General features: G+C 42.7%; 2 protein-coding genes across 5 annotated transcripts; both read left to right on the top strand.

Moving 5' to 3' along the window:
- The first annotated feature begins 292 nt into the window (after positions 1 to 292).
- On the top strand, positions 293 to 3,852 carry cbx3a (chromobox homolog 3a (HP1 gamma homolog, Drosophila)). Of its 3 annotated transcripts, none has more exons than XM_062409504.1 (5): positions 293 to 452; positions 1,184 to 1,337; positions 1,535 to 1,694; positions 3,022 to 3,116; positions 3,246 to 3,852. In XM_062409504.1, exons 2-5 carry the CDS (start codon positions 1,192 to 1,194, stop codon positions 3,370 to 3,372), a joined length of 528 nt encoding a protein of 175 aa, XP_062265488.1. In that variant the 5' UTR covers positions 293 to 452; positions 1,184 to 1,191; the 3' UTR covers positions 3,373 to 3,852. The 3 variants fall into 3 exon arrangements, with proteins under 3 accessions (XP_062265488.1, XP_062265486.1, XP_062265487.1); XM_062409502.1 differs by having other exon boundaries at positions 298 to 456; XM_062409503.1 differs by lacking the exon at positions 293 to 452 and adding an exon at positions 487 to 618.
- Positions 3,853 to 7,668: 3,816 nt separating this feature from the next.
- On the top strand, positions 7,669 to 11,037 carry snx10a (sorting nexin 10a). 2 transcript variants are annotated; one of them, XM_062409506.1, is made up of 7 exons: positions 7,669 to 7,968; positions 9,442 to 9,487; positions 9,615 to 9,701; positions 9,797 to 9,897; positions 10,262 to 10,360; positions 10,470 to 10,664; positions 10,752 to 11,037. In XM_062409506.1, exons 2-7 carry the CDS (start codon positions 9,455 to 9,457, stop codon positions 10,828 to 10,830), a joined length of 594 nt encoding a protein of 197 aa, XP_062265490.1. In that variant the 5' UTR covers positions 7,669 to 7,968; positions 9,442 to 9,454; the 3' UTR covers positions 10,831 to 11,037. The 2 variants fall into 2 exon arrangements, with proteins under 2 accessions (XP_062265490.1, XP_062265489.1); XM_062409505.1 differs by having other exon boundaries at positions 7,680 to 7,763.
- Positions 11,038 to 16,950: the final 5,913 nt, after the last annotated feature.

The raw sequence follows: 16,950 nt of genomic DNA on the forward strand, positions 1-16,950 counted from the left end.
ATCTACGCAAGCCTGTAGCCCCCCACAAGAGATGATGTGCTTGTGTGTGTGTGTGGCCGCGGCGCTACCCCGGTTCTGGAGGATGATGGGTTACTCTATTGTTTTACATTGCATGTGTCAAGTCATGATAAATCAGTGTCATGTGTCGCCCTCTCGGCATTTTGCGCCCTAGGCAACCGTCTATGTCGCCTGTACCAGGAGCCGCCCCTGTGTATGTCAATAAAGGACTCGGGTAGATCTGGCCAATGTCTCGCTACTCAATTGAAACGGACGACCACGAGACGCAGAAGATGCGAAGCAAATCGGTTTCCGCCTCCAGGCTTCCGTAGGAGACCAACGATTACAGCCGAGGTTTTTTGGCGCCCGACCCGCGGATCTGCAGGCCCCAGATATAGAGGAGGCAGACCGCGTGGTGAGGAAGCAGCACTGACGAGCGCAGTGCAGTTCTTACGGTAAGTACGTATACCGATTCATTACTTTGCGTTACTTTGAAACAAGCCGCATGACGATAGCACGGCTGATCAGCGTAGCCCTTATAGCTTCGAGTTAGCCACGGCGTTATCCAAACAGAGCAAGCTTGCTTTAGTATCAAAGCTTCGGACACGAGTCAGTGAATCAGTAAGCGCTTACCTCGCTCACAGTATCCGGTTGTGTTTTGTGCACATTAAAGTCAGCTAGCTTTTCCATGCAGTAGCCTCATCATTCATTTATAGATGATCGGAGCGGTTTAGTCCAGCGTTAAACTTGCCTTTCTCCATTGCTAATGCTACTTCGGGCTTTAGCTTGTATGCTAACACCGCTCCTGAACCTGAAGCGTTGCACCGGCAATGCAAAGTGAACCACGTAGTATCTCCCATTTACAGGCATTGAATTATAGTGGCTGCGATTAGCACGATAGCTAACCCGCGTAACGTTATCTCTTGAGTGGGCTAGTTCGGATTTAACATTGTGTACAGCGCTCGGCTAAGCTAGCTAGCGCGGTTCCTACATAAACATTACACCAGTGTTTATGTTTTACACGTTGGCTTGTTTGGACACACAACGAGGCACCTCCTTGTCTGTGGCGTGTTTTAAGTCAAAGGCTCCGATACGAACATGAGGATAGAAGCGGCACCAGTTTTGCATGTGACTCGAAGTACATGGTTCTAACTGTTTGCTTTTCCTGTACCTTTTTTGCTTTTAGTGCACAACATGGGCAAAAAGCAGACTATGAAGGGGAAGAAAGATTCTCAGGATCCACAGGAGGAACCTGAAGAGTTTGTGGTGGAGAAAGTGCTGGACCAGCGTCTTGTTAATGGGAAAGTGGAGTTCTTCTTGAAGTGGAAAGGATTTACAGAGTGAGTTGCCTCCGACACATGTTGCCCCCAGCCCCGCTGAGTTGAAAGTGCTATGCTTTTGTCCATATTATTGAAACATCAGTTCTGCATACAAGCTAGTTAAAAAAAAAGAACGTTAAACGCATGGTTTGTGCCTTCATTGGTGGAAGTATTGAGATCCGAATGCTGAACGTCCTCCCTCCCCTGCTCTTTTTCAGTGCTGATAATACCTGGGAGCCTGAAGAGAACCTGGACTGCCCAGAGCTGATTTCAGGATTTTTGGAAGCACAGAAGAACATCACAGAGAAGCCTGCCCCCGTCAAGAGGAAGGCATCGACTGACGAGCCAGCAGAGACGGAAGCAAAGAAGAAAGATGTGGTGAGTTGACTTATATTTTTACGATGATGCCATATTAATCTTAACGATGACTATTATTTTCTCTGCGGAGCATTTGTCAAACTAATGATCAAATAGAATCGCCTCCCACGTGTCACATTACCTTGTTGCACCAGACACAAAAATGTTGTAGCACCATTGTGACGTCACAATTAGTAAGATGAGTAAAGGTGACAAAGGGGGGAGGGATCTATGGAATAACCACTCTCCCTGCCACATCCATAAGGCACCAAAGTTTACTGAAAGGTTTGAGTGTGAAAGCACATGCTATAGCCTTATCAAGTCCATTGAACACACATAGGACATTTTGATGAGTGAATGTGGTGGCTCAACACTTACTTAAACACTAATTTGTGTTTTTCCATGTAAATAGTCACCAGTCTGTTACTCCTTTTATTTAAAAGACCTGTTACTGACATTCAGCAGCTCCTGGCCCTGTCCTGGAGTGACCATGGGATCGTTTATAGCGGTCTCAGAACCAAATACAAAATAATTCACCAACTGGGCTTGACACTTTTTGCTCAACGTTGTAAAGTTTGTGAGCACGAAAATAACTTAAAGGAATAGTTAACCCAAAAATGATGATTCACTCATTATCTACTCACAACTATGCCGATGGAGGGGTGGGTGTATTGTGTGAGTCCACAAAACACTTATGGAGTTTCAGGGGTAAACAGTGAAGCAGCCGAATCCAATACAGCTAAAGATATTAGGGGCTTATCTTCAGAAGTAAAAAAAAAAAACCAAACCCATTCTATCCCTCCATACTGCTTTTGTGTCGTCATCCAAATGTCCGGAAGCCCCGCCATTCATTTTTTAACTCTGTAATTTATACTGTGTTTTCAGCCTAAAAATCCACAAGCAGTTTTTGACCCTGAATGCACCTCATTGGAAGATATATCTGCAGACATCGATGCTGAAATACATGGTGTTAATAAACTTGTTTTGAGTTTTTTTGACATCTTAAGACAAGCCCCTAATATCATGACTTATACTCGATTGTTCCCTAGCTGCTACACTGTTTACCTGTGATACTCCATAAGTGTTTTGTGACCTCAAACACTTCACCAACCCCTCCAGTAGATAAAGAGTGTTTTAAATGTTAGATATCCTCCAGAGTTCATGTCTGAAAACGGCTTTAGTGAATCTTTACTTCTTTCCATCCTGAGTGTCTGAACTGCAGCCAGATATTCTTTCACCTTCACCTGGAGGATGTCGCTGGTCCAGCACAATATTTTATGTTTGGTACAATGAACCACTGCTCCAGTTTCTTGATTGTGCACACGTGTTCTGTTTTCATCATTTACAGGCTGAAAAACCACGTGGCTTTGCTAGGAGCCTCGACCCAGAGCGGATCATTGGTGCAACAGACAGCAGCGGGGAGTTGATGTTTTTAATGAAATGGTGAGTCCAGAATGAAATAAATCCCAATATGTCTAAACAGCCCAATGTCTAATTTAAATTGAATCATGCGCTCGTCTGCCAGTGTTGCATTTGACATCAAACATTATGAATTTTGTTCTTGTTTTTTAGGAAAGACTCAGATGAAGCAGACTTGGTCCCAGCCCGCGAGGCCAACACTCGCTGCCCTCAGGTGGTCATCTCCTTCTACGAGGAGAGACTGACATGGCATTCCTGTCCAGAGGATGAAACTCAGTAAAACCCTCCCCTGGTGTCCCTGCAGTCCTTTGCACCACTTATGCCCTCTCTCCTCAGGACTGACATTTCTTCTCTGGCATGCTTTCTAGTTTTAGTCTGCTTAGTTATATTTTGAAGATGTTTGAAGACTTGAACTGTTTGGAAGTCGATGAGAGCCATGTTATTTGTACATATTTGCTGAACTGATGGAGAGAAAACAGGTGATGGTGTTTCTTATTAGTCATAAGTCTTCCGGTTTCATATTCTGATTTAGTTTGGTGATGGCAGGTTAGAAGCCATACCCACCACTGCCTATAATCATACTGGTCAGATTTTGTAAATTTGATAAGCTTTGGTTTGTTAAGCTATCAACCACCTCTGGTATAACTGTCTCATTTAAGATTTTGTTTCACTCAAGTGATGTTTTGTTCTAAATGTGCTTTTTGTATACTTTGTTTGTATATATCATTTGAAGTTCTAATAAAGGTTTTATGTGACCAAATCCCACGCATCAGTTGTGGTTCCAACGGTTTAGAAAGTAAAATCAATATTGAGATTTAACTATAGTTATTACTTTATTTTTTCTAGATGTGTCACAGAAACATTTCGTTTTAGTGAGAGTTTGGAACCTTGATGTTGAAATTGTGCCCGTAAAGCATAGTTTAATAGTAATAAAGTTTAATAGTGTGATTTGATAGTTTCAGCAGCATTTCCTGCCGTCTCCTGAATAGTTTTTGATAAGCAAGTCCTCCTTCTCTTTCCTGGACATGGAAGGTTTATAGTATAGTCCAATCTACACCACATCTATACCTTTACTCCCATAAGATTTTCAATGTAAGACTTTCCTCTGTTAGTATGTCCAGTTTTGGCAGCCGTCTTTAAATAAATCATTTCTACCCCCACAGTTCCTTGGAGGTTATGATTATGTAAAATCTACTCAACTGATTTCCAAAACAATTTGCGGAGTGTTAAGGCATCACCCGAGGAAGAACCCATTTATTTTGGTCAAATCCAGGACCAGTAAATATGGCGTCAATTTGTTCCTAATTTCTCTGAATAAACCATGATTATTGATGAAACTAATTAGGCAAGATAAGGAGATTTATTGGTGCAGGTCTGCAAATCTGGATTTACTGAATTTAATTTTGGTTTCATGGAGGTCTGATGGATCTTGATGGATGTATGCACTCAGCTGAGAGCGATTTTTGGTTATTAAATCGCAGCATCTCATAACCTATAAAACAACTGAGCTCTGCAGTAATGTACCATGTCCCCAGACGGCACAGCTACCCCACTGTGCTATGAAGAACAGTCTCCTGACTGGTATCAGGCTGTGGGAGATGGACTTGGGACCTTTTTTGCATTAGTGCAGATTTTTCCATGACAAATGGCATTTTTTCTTTCCATGGAAAAGTCATGGATCATCCATCAACGGACCCAATCTTACAGGTGTTTTTTCAAGATTGACATTTGTAATGAACAGCGCTAAATTAATGTTTTTTTATCTGGATATGTGCAGACGCCTAAAATGATATAAAGAAGAATATATTTAGAGTGTTTTCTTCTCGTCATCATGAATCCTGTCATGAAACTGAAAGTGTTTGCATGACAACAGGCCGCAGGTTCATGTTAACACTTTTAAAAGAAATCAAATCAGGTGTTTACATACTAAACCATAAATCTGGAATGTCTTGATTAAGTCAGAAGTGTTATCAGTGCAATTCCCACTTGTATGCAAATCTTCTACACCAGGAGAAAACCATGATCAAACACTTAAATCTGCATTCTTTAGGTTTATAATTGGGTTGTCTTCATTGTGCTGCTTGGTATAAATGGTTGAAAAATGGACACCAAAGCTTTTGAATTACCTTGATTTTAAAATATGTAATTTGCTTCATATATAATAATTGGTTTAAATATGTCTAAAGTCAATGTGAGCGAAGGAGATAACTTTGTGTTCTCTAAACAAATTAGCAGGACATAATCTGAGACTTTGTGTTTGTTGTGTTTTCTCCTTCAGCTCTTCTCAGATTGTTCTTAATCAGGCCACTTCAAGCCAATTTATTTATCTACAGGCTCATAAACAAATAAAAACTGCTGCTCTATAGCTACTTATTACAGTTTGAGACTGAACCGCAGCAAGAGAAGAGACTTATCTGCTGATGTCCCCTGTGATGAAAGGACCTTTATATGCAAATTAGCCTCCCCCTTCTTAACCTTTGCCCCTCTGTCAGACCTACCCCCTCGGAGTCTTTATTACTGGTCTCATCGCACTGATTTGATCACCCTCCTCATCCTCGCAGGACTGAAGCTTGGATTAAACCTCTTTGGACAACCGTAAGAGCTCTATGATTTTATTGTTATATAAGTGTGAAAAATATGTACATGTATTGTCCTTACATTTTGGTGTTGGGAGGGTGCTATGTGGTTTGGTCTGGGGGCCACAGGGCATGTGCTGCATCAGGAGAGAAACCGCTGTTGTGAGACTTGTTGAAAGAGGAAAAGTGATGATTACTAAAGGATTTAATGGCAAGACTGTGAAAGTTGTGGATGTTGGTTTGGGAAAACCATTATTCGATGATGATAGAATGTCCTTCTAAAGAAGCTTTAGGCCTGTGGCTGTTGTTTCGCAGTGTCCCCTTCTACATGTGGGAAATCATGTTGCCTGTCCATTGTCAGCTGTTAAAAACACCATGGATCATGAAACTCTGAATGAATCATACTTAAACTTTGCAACAGTGACGTCCGAGTTAGCTTCTCTTAAATTCTAGAAATACACAATAAAATAATCATGTATTTTCATTATGATTTAAATTTTATATCCACAATTCCTTTGCTATTAATAACAGGTATAAATAAATAACTTACAGGAACATATTTACCAGCCAGTCAATTGTAGGCAAAATTATATTTTAGCACCTAAATCAGCAACAGAGACAATTAGAAAGCTCTACAAACCATTATATTTACAATTATTAGAATATAATCTGTGAATTTCTTAATTTTCTGAAAGCTGAGATTTAAGTTTTGTGGCAATTCAGGCTATAACAGCAACCATAATAAACTTTATGTCTATAAAGCAACTTTCAAAAACCAGTTACAAGGTGCTTCGTCAAATAAGATACACAAAGTGCAAGAAAAGCCACATCAGAAGAACCACAATAATACAATAAAAGAACAACATTCAGACCAAAACATTTACAATTTTCAAAGATAAATACTATCAAAATAAAAAGCATGTAAATACTAGTCCATACAAGTGAGTTTAAGTAGATTGCCTTATTTTTGTCAGTCTGAGAATTCACATAATCACACATTGATGTCACAGTAGTAAAATGAAATGAAGACCACAATTAAGCATAAGTTAACAGAAAGGTGGCAAAAGCAACAGGAAGGTGGTTTTACAGCATTCAAAGAAACGGAGGTATGAAGAGAAACACGAGTAGAGCCCGGCGAGAGAAAACAATACTATCTGCGTTTTGGTCATTCAGGGTGGAACAGAACATTTTTAGTAATAGGAAAACCTAACACAGGATAGTGTGAATTTTGCACGAACAGGAAACTCGAGAGAAGCTAAGAGAAGGGAACTAATACTGAAGCTTAAAGAAATAAAGCTAATGTATATTTTACGTAGTTGCTCACGAAGAAGTCTCAAGAGAGAAAAGTTTTGTTTTTTTGTTTTAAATATCTCAGAAGGACACAATTGATAGAGAGAATATAACTCTGTGTTATTTTATTTTACTTCATTTTTTGGTAGAATGAGTGAATGTTTCCCGATCCACCATCCTTACCAATAGGTGGCGTAATGCGACATAACGTTATTTCCAAATGCCATAAAACATGAAAAAGTGGAAGAAGAAGAAGAAGAAGAAGGCATCGCACACTTTGGGGATTCGAACATGAGACGTAAAACAGACTCTGGCCCTGGGTTTTTGTTTTACCTCTTAAAGTGAGGCTATACTTACAGTTAAAGGTTCAGTGTGCAGAATTTAGTGATATCTAGTGGTGATGTTGCATATTGCAGCTGAATACCCCTCACCTCAATCTCCCCTTCCAAACATCACAGAGAACCTCTGGCAGCCTTGAGTTGCCTTGAGGGTCCATTCTAGGGTCAAGAAAAACCACAATTCACACACGAGGGAAAACATCACCAGGATTATTTTTAAATAAAATTTCTCACCTAAACCTTACCCGCAGGACCTCTTAGGCTCGGCCGATTATCTTACGTTGGTTATTCACGGTTCTAGTTGAACCACCATTTTCCCTCCTCCTCCTCCTCCCACCAGGTAAGGCCATTTAAACCGATGAAGAACAGGTGCGCGCCTCGAAGCTGCACGCCACACGATTCTACCACGCGGGACGTCAGGTCGTTCTCTCGACCGCGTAGAAAGCATTTCCCCCCGTAATATTCATGTAACTATATTTATTTCAACACCACAGTTTTTATTCCGAGTGAGTTTTGTTGCGCCGTGACGTGCAGCGTGTTGAGCGGGAGGTCACAGCGAGTCAGTGCAGCTCCGTCCGCACCGCACCAGGCCGAGCTGAGGCCGAGCTGAGACCGAGGAGCAACGGCCCTGCTCCGCATCACTGAGCTCCGGAGGGACCCGGACGGTGAACGGTAGGACGGAGCGGCGGCTTCAGGGAAACATGGAGAGGGGGGGGGGGCTTTTTGAATCATTTTCTTAGGCTGTAGTTTGTTTTTCGTCTCTCTTGAGCTTCTGATGACCCTCAGGTCCTGTCACGATTGTTAGTTTGTTGGTCGTGACCATGAACAAAACCCGTTTTTTTCAAATTCGCTTCGAATAAAGTTTGAATTGAACCTATTGATTTTTATTTTTTTTATTTTCTTCGGGTTATATATATACAATCTGTCAGGAGGGTTGCAGATGTAACACGGATCAGAATCCGCTTTGTTTGTCCAGGTGTGTGTTAACACGCCGGGAATTTGGCTTTTGGTTTTACACTGCGTTCATTTGGATGTTTACATCTCGCTCAACAACCCAAAACAACAACACAAGTTTAAAAAAAATACTTAAGAAGTGGTGGATGATGTGGATTGTACCGTCAAATGGCATGTGAAAAGAAAGTAGGAAAATATGCAGTATTTCAGAACACCGTGTGAGTACATGCACACAAATCAACTGAACAAGTTAATCTAAAGTAGTACAATGTGATAAAGTATGAAAACTGTTTAAAAATTTGAACAGGGGATGGATATAAACATTATATATTATACCCAGGTGTATATAGATTTTCAGCTTGCAGGATTAATATTGACAATACAGTTAGCAGGATATTTATTGACCGTGATGATGATCCTCTCTGTCAGAAACGGTGCATATGCTGTTTAAGTTTAGTCACTGGTGGAAAAAGGGGCTACACAGCTGCTGTGGCTTGTGCTGACCTCGATGCCTTGTTGATGTTACGAGGATTGTTGTTGTTATTTGTTCATAAGATTTATTTCACCAACTGGGTGGAATTGCAGCCCAAAGCAGTGTGTTTTGTTTTTTTTTGTTGTTGTTGTGATGTGTCGGTCGGGTTTGGCTCAGAGTCTCTCTCTGGGTAATCTCCGGGACTTTGGCACTGGTTGATGATTTGGACCTAAAGCTTGTAAATGTCATTGTATCTTTTTTGCAGAATGAATAATCCGATGAGCCAATGGGTTGCTGAAGCCTTTAGATATGCAGGTCATGTGACCCCAGCGGCTGGGTGTAAAGAGCGGACTCTAGAGGGCTAGGAAAGGCTTTCTCGTCATTTGTGTGATTGTTGATGTGTTTTAAACAAGATTTCCTCGCAGGAAAAATCCTTGTTGTTGGCCCTTTGTTCCCCTTAATGCTGCGTCAGCTCCAAATGTTTGTACTTTTGAGTCTTTAGAGTATTAATTGCCAACTGGGGCCGCAGCTTTACATAACTAATCTTGCATTGGAACAATGAGCTTTGACGGTTCTCTGGTAATAGAAATGTATCCCAATTGTTGAAATGGCGTGTGGCCATTTGCCAGCACCGACAGGCTAAAGCTAAAATAAGAGGCTTGTACGTTGCAACAGATCCAGATCGTTCTATTCGACTGACACTTTCTGTTTTCTTCCAGGTGTGTACCCATTATGGACAGTATGCTAGAGAATCTCTCAAAATCTGTAAGTGGTCAAGCATGCTCCATCACACTGCACCTCCTCAGCAATACACCCACGGGTCAGAGACGAGCTGCTGTTGAGAAATCGACATTTAATACCCGGATGGGTCTGTGATTTTTTAATCTTGCAGGAGTTTATCAGCATTTGTGTTCGAGATCCAAGGCTCCAAAAAGACGACCTCTGGCACAAGCATGCAGACTACGAGATCTGTTTAGATGTAAGTGCCACCTTTTTAATGGGGGGGGGGGGGGGGTTGAAACTCGCTGCTTAGTTTTGTCTGAGTTGTGTTTAACCTCTGTTTCTCTCTTGTAGACCAATAGCATGTGTTTTCGAAAGAAGACCTCCTGTGTGAGACGGCGTTACAGTGAATTTGTTTGGCTGCGTCATTGCCTGGAGCAGAATGCTCTGATCATGTATGTTCATAACCGTTCATTCCACCTTGTATGTCAATAACCTTGTTGAACTCTATTGCCCCTTTAAAAAAAAAGATGTCTGTAATTTAGTCGACCATCAATTAGAACACAATTTAATAAACTGCCTCAAAAGCTGAATCAATTTGAATCAACACCTCAATAAAACACACAAACTAAACCTTATAAAAATCATTGTAGGATATCTTGCAGCACTTTTATATTAAACTGCATTCGTTTTTGCCATTTGTACCTAAATAAACGGGTAACTGTGAATTGCATGAAATCGAACATTACTGCGATTTACCTTTTGAATAGACCATGCAAAGTGGATTTTCTTAGACTTTTCTCTTATACTCTTGTCCAGAGAATTACCCAAGTTGCCACCGTGGAACCCTTTCTTCAGTCTGAAGAACACGGAACAGGTGTCGCAGAGAATGAAGGGCCTAAAAGAGTTTTTGGAAAAGTGAGTGACTCTTTGTGAGGTGGTTTTCTTCTGCATTTGTTTCTCTGTTTACAACCTTACACAAACTACTGGACTCCAGCAAGTCTTCAAGTCTTCCTCTCTTCTCTAGCGTTCTTCACACACCATTGTTGTTGTCAGACAGTCGGCTCCATCTGTTCCTCCAGTCGGACCTCAGGATCACAAAGATCGAAAGGTGTGCCGTTGGTAAGACTAGGTACACGGTGGCCGAAGCCATACAGAGTTCCAACAGGCATTATGTTGGTAGAGTATTGGAGAAGGGCTCCTTTGACTCCGACTGCGAAAGGTATGAGCTTTGACCTGCATTATAAATCAATTCCCCGTCTGGAAATCTTGAGTTGACCATTTCACCCCCTCTTCTCTCTTACTGCAGCTCTTCATCGTCAGGTCTGGGACGAAGTGTGGACACTTTAACAAGATGTAGCCCAGTCCCCATATTCGGGCCCTATTAGAGACCCAGAGCTTTTTATGACTGAATCCGTGTGGTGGCCATTCTGAAAATCAGCAGGTGCCCTGCAGTTGTTCTTTCTTCTTTGGACGTACACATCAATCTACAAACCTGTTTGTGACTCTCTGAAGTTCTCCCTATGTCGACTTACAAAGAGCAAAAAAACTTTTACTTTTGTTGACTGCATGAATCCCCCTATAAGTTTGTTTTAACCATTACGTTTATTTTTCTCTTGAAGCAGTACCTTATTCATTTGAGTATAATTGCACATTTTCATTTGTTAATGTGTGTATTTGAAAAAAATATTCATGTTTTTAAAAAATTGATTGTACATTTGTTACACGACTTCTTAAATATTTCCTATGTATATATTTTTATCAGCACTGTAGCAAGGGATATTTTCAATTGCAGACAGGTTGTTTTTTTTTTTAGTAAAAATATTTGAGGACTTTTATGATTTGTTGTTTTGATAAATAAACTTTTTGAAGAAACACAGAACTGTGTCTTACGCCATTATACGCCAGTACATACTATTCTTCAGCTCTGGTCACATTTCTTCATAAAGTGGGACTAATGTAGAATTCTTTAATCCTAATGTAAGAAAGGCACCTTGATGAGTTAGTGCTGCCACGCACTGCTTCAACAGCCCAGTAGAGGGAGTGAGGACATCATAGGACCTGAAGCTCCTGAACGTACAGCAGCGGGATGTTGGGCAATTCTGACAAAGTTGATTCTCACCTCTTTTGCACTGTGGGGCATGTGGACGTTATTGATGTACTTCATTTTAAAACATTGGTCTTTTACGCATAAACATTTATTGTAGTCATTCTGAGTCCGTCTACAATTCACTGTTGTGTACTGCCACTGCATTTTAAGACTGGCTTGGTTAAAATGTAAAATATCAGATGATACTGGTTAAGGTCCCATCAGTCATGATGCACTCTTGTCTATTATGTTATCACAAGTCCGTCAAACTGTCAATGTGCCTTTTTATACAACAGGAAAATACAGGCCCATACCAGCGTTTGCCTCTAGTGGCCACTTTATATGGTAAAGCTCAACTGTACATTTTACTTCTAAAGATAAATACTGATATAAAAGCGAAATTAATCAAGTGAAATAATCTAAAAGCCTTTTATTATTGGCTAATTCATAGAAATGATCAAAACACAGAGGCTGTCATTGGGGTGACTCTCCTGACCTGAAGAATGAACAGGACATGCCTAGGCCTGGTATACATCAGAAAGTGACCTTGTAGCTCATTAACATAATAGGCAGTGCAGGTGACTCAGATTGGATGTAAATAATCTTCAAATTTTGGAAATCGACAATGTTTAGCCACCGGGTGTTTATCTTTAAAAATCCTGAGGCGCCAACATGTTCAGACACAAAACAGCTCAACTGGAAATTTGACCTTTTACAAAGATAATGTTGTTCAGTCAGTCTAGGTTATTTATTTCTGTTGTAATTTTCCATGGTGTTGAACTGGACCTTTTAAAATTGATGAGATTAGGCTGTGCTATTGTCATCTGGACTCTCTCTTGCTACTGGGGACAGTTGTTAATGTCTCATATCTAGTAGATGGAAGTGTCTTCAGCACTTTGATATTGGCAAGAAGTCGTCCAGCACTGGTCACGTTTCAGCCCTGTCACAGCTTTCCCTGGTGAGACGGACTAATTAAAGAAAGACAGCAAATTAATTTAACTATTACAGACTGCTCCTGGGAATCAGCTGAGATAAAACAAGACAGCATCAAGCTGCTGAGTGTGTGTGTGTGTGTGTGTGTGTGTGTGTGTGTGTGTGTGTGTGTGTGTGTGTGTGTGTGTGTGTGTGTGTGTGTGTGTGTGTGTGTGTGTGTGTGTGTGTGTGTGTGTGTGTGGGGGGAGGGGGGAAATTGAAAGCTGATGAAAGAAGCAAAGACTCATTAGAGGAGACAGCAGCCGCCCCTCCACCCTAAACCGCTGGAGTGACGTGGGCCGGCCCGGCAGTAAACCTGGACCGTCCCACGTCTGTCTGTCCCCTTCCCTCCGTCCCCTGGATGGTGCTGTCTCCCTGTGCCGCACGAGCCATAATGAAGCTGTCAGTGACTTCACAGCTCAGCCGCCCAGCTGTACTCATATGGCAAACACACACTCCAGATACATACATAGCCACACACAGTGTATGAAAACACACTGACAGCTGTGACCACAAACACACACACACACACATGGTACATACCCTGGTGGCAAAGCTGTAGATGAATGACCACTTTCTCTTTTCCTCATCCTCTGTCATTTTCCGAGTCCCACTGGTTTGTGGTTGCCGCTCTCCATCTCTGTTTTGCTGTTAAGGTTGACCTTATCACCACATCCCCCTGACAGGCGAACAGCATGACACACACACACACACACACACACACACACACACACACACACACACACACATGCATTGTTTGGTTGGGAGCCTGTCAATTTCTTCTGACAAAATGAAACGCTGTGGCAAACACACACATCTGCCTTTTGTCTTTCGCAGGGGGGGGGGGAGAGAGAGCGTCTCACATTTGGATATTGAGTATTCACGGTACATGTCTATTTCAGCTCGGTAATTTATAACTCAATTTCCAGTGTGCAACGATGCGCTTCATACCTCCAAAACACCAAACAAAGCCAGAACCCAATTGTTTTTCAAAGCAATTAGGGTGTCCAGTGAGTTGTGAACGGGCCACGTTGCGGTGGCTCTGGGCCCGTGTGATATTTTTAATTGTTGAATTTTCTGTCACGTAGGTCAACACTCATGTGCTTTCGGACCGGTGACCGAGCTCCTGCGGGCGACACATAAAACGGGTTGAGAGCACGTCCCTCCACTTTTCGATGCAGCACAGTGGACGGCCGGTTTTATGTGGGGGGGGGGGGGGGGAAGGTTTCCGCCGTATGTGGCGAGTTAAATGACGAGATCTTATATCATATTTACAGCTGTTTTACGGCCGGGGCTCTTTCTAATGCTTTTCGATATATGTGGTGGCCATCATTATTAGCATTAGTTTATGGGTCTAACTTATTAGCCCATTTAGAGTTTCACCTGAAGCCACTGCGGGGAATGACTTCACCCCCTTCACCCTGCAAAAGCCAACAATAGCAAAATCCATATGAGCAATTAGCCAGTGTGGCTCTCAACCTGCCTGTGTGCTTATTTTGTGTCTTCCCATCACTCTTCCTCTTTACACTCTTCCAATTTCAAGTTTCTTCTCTTTCCCTCTCTCTCTCTGTAGGTTGCTACATTAATTAGCGGTTGTCTTTTTGCGGTTGGGTGTTTATTCTTGCTGACACTGCAGGCCGGGCTCAGCGGATCTCAGCTGTCGTGGCTGTTGAGGAGGGAGGCCTGTGTCTCGACCTCAGCGCCGGCTCCCCTTCCTCCCTTCTCCATTTTTTTTCCCGACCAGGCGAGGCAGTGGTGGGGGGGTCAAAGGTTATGACTTGCATTGTATTTGTGATTATTGCCTCTAAAGTACTATTGCACAGTGCATCATTAAAAGTCAATGCGTCTTACTCTCCCTACGCCACCCCACCTTTGCACACCTAAAACACACACACACAGACACACACACACACACACACACTCACGCACGCACACAGTCATTTTGCACGCACTTTGCACATCACCAGCCATTTAACAGCTAAAATACGACCCGTGCGCAGATAAATGTCACAGGGCCATCTATCTGCGAGTGTTAAAAGTTGGCTAATGGAGATGACATATTAGCGGCCCAAATGACTGCCATAAAAACTCCCACCATACCTTGCAGCGCCGCCCGGCCACTGTGACTGCAACAGGATACGGCACTGGCACTGCAACTATCCGTCTGCAGAAAGACGCGGAGGGGAATGGAGGGGTGATGTCATGCAGGATGGAGTTCTTTTGATTCAATAAATTCTCTGGGGTTCGGTTCTCTGAAGAAACGATCAGGGGATAACGACCGGGAGTTAAATGTAGCATATTTACTGAGGGCTGCAGAGTGTAATTCTGTATTTCACACACTCTATATAACACTGTAATGATAATGACCCTTCACCTTTGACCTTTCGCAGAACACTTGGCTAGAAATTATGAGCCCGGTCGGCCTTGTGTCGATGTTGGTGCACGTCAATATCGCAGAGCTTCACAATCAATATCCTGCTCCAATCCATATGTGAAGATCCTCCACAGGTACGTGCCCACCTCCTCTCCTCCTCCTCCTCCTTCATCACTCCTATCTCTTTATTAATTACCCTTCTCTATCCATGCGTGTCTTTCCCTCTCTGAGTGAATGGAGCAGTTGTAATTGCTTCTCTCTGGAGCAGTTAGAAGCAGCACAAAGGAACCGTATAGGAACCACATTTGCATTCAAGATGAGCCGAGATGGAGGGGAGGGAGGGAGCAGTGCCCTCCTGCCCTATACTGAGCAGCTCCACTCACACTCGTTCTCTCTCTCTCTCTCTCTCTCTCTCTCTCTCTCTCGTTCTCTCGTTTTCTCCTTCCCTCCCTTCGTCTATCATCCATTGTCTCCCCTCTCTCCATCCTTCCCTCCCTCCCCCCTATATCTACTCCCACCACCTCCACCTCCTCCCTCTCGCAGCGTGGCTCCCCTTGCATTGTCTTTCCAGAGAGTTCCAAGGTCGACGGGAGCTTGCTCATCAGAGCAGGGTATTGTGCACTTAGTGCTGGTATGAACGAGCTAATTTGAGTGAGGGAGTGCGTGCACTGTCCAGAGGGGGTGTGTGTGTGTGTGTGTGTGTGTGTGTGTGTTTTTGTGCATGTCCTGAGGCTTGCATATGTGAGCGTCAATGTGTAGAAATATGTGGGTGTACATGGTGCATGTGTGTGTGCGTGTCTGTGTGTGAGGCAGTATTTCTAATAGCTGGTAAAAAGGGGTGAAGGAGGGGAGACTGTAATTAATAACTCAAAACCTCAGAATTGCAATTTTTTATAACCACCAATATCTCACCACCTCTCCGACCTGTGTCATCATTCTCACTCACTCCCGGGGAGCACACACACACACACGCACACACACACGCACACACACACGCACACCCACACACACACAACTCCTTAGGGCTCGTCTTTTCCAGCTTGATAAGCATTTCTCGTTTGTTTCAGCGTTTTGATCAATACAGTTAAAACACCAAACCAAGCATAATTGGGTCTGAGATGGCTCCTGCTGCGACCGAATAGGCCTCACCTAGGGAGGCGCTCTCCGTTATCATCATTGCCCTGTGCTTGTGTGTTTGTGTGTGTGTGTGTGTGTGTGTGTGTGTGTGTTCCAACCCCACACAGCGTGATCTAATAGAATTGACAAAGTGCACTCCAGGACGTAGATTAAAGGAGAACCCTCAGCTATAGGTTGATTTGAGCAGGTGATGGAGTTGCCCGTTCGCTCCGCTCTCACTCACCTCCATCTTCATTCCCGTAATCATTTAGACAACCTTTACAATGCATCTCTGCCAGCAGGTTCATTTCAATATGTAACAGGGCCACCTCAATCACTTTTTATTGGTTTATTTACTCAGAACGATACATAGATGGAGACGAGAGAGATCATAAATTGTCCACAATTACCATTATACACAGTGAAGTGACTCTCCTTTGTGCCATAATCCAGGGTGGAAACCTTTGTAGAATTTATCTGAGACGGTGAGGACGCTCCGGGTACTTGATGCACGTCACATTCACTCTCACATCTATTTACCCCTCGTTAATACTAGAATAAACCTTTGAAGAGCGCTTGTATATCATTTACGTGCACAACATTCATCATTTGATGACCCTAAAATATGAAAGTTCCTGTGTGGGGACGCATTATCCCACTGTCGCCAGTGTCTTCTAGTTTCTCCATCGTTTTGCAAGCAATGGGGTTCACTTTTTCAAAGTTAGAAAACAAAGTCAAAGCTCCTCTTTCATTCTACTTTTGAACATTCAAATCAGTTCCGGTGAGCCGGGGCAAAATTTTTGCTGCCATTCACTTTCGGGGTAAGAAAAAAGGGTCGATTGAGATGCTTGTAGAAAAATGTGAGAAAGGGCAGAAGACAGGGACAGAGGTTACGTCACACACGCTTTTTCAGTTTCAGTTGAACTGTCCCTTTAAAGAAAGAGTACAAGAAGAAGA

Source organism: Platichthys flesus, chromosome 17 (genome assembly GCF_949316205.1).
Source record: "Platichthys flesus chromosome 17, fPlaFle2.1, whole genome shotgun sequence".
NCBI classification, from domain to species: Eukaryota; Metazoa; Chordata; class Actinopteri; order Pleuronectiformes; family Pleuronectidae; genus Platichthys; species Platichthys flesus.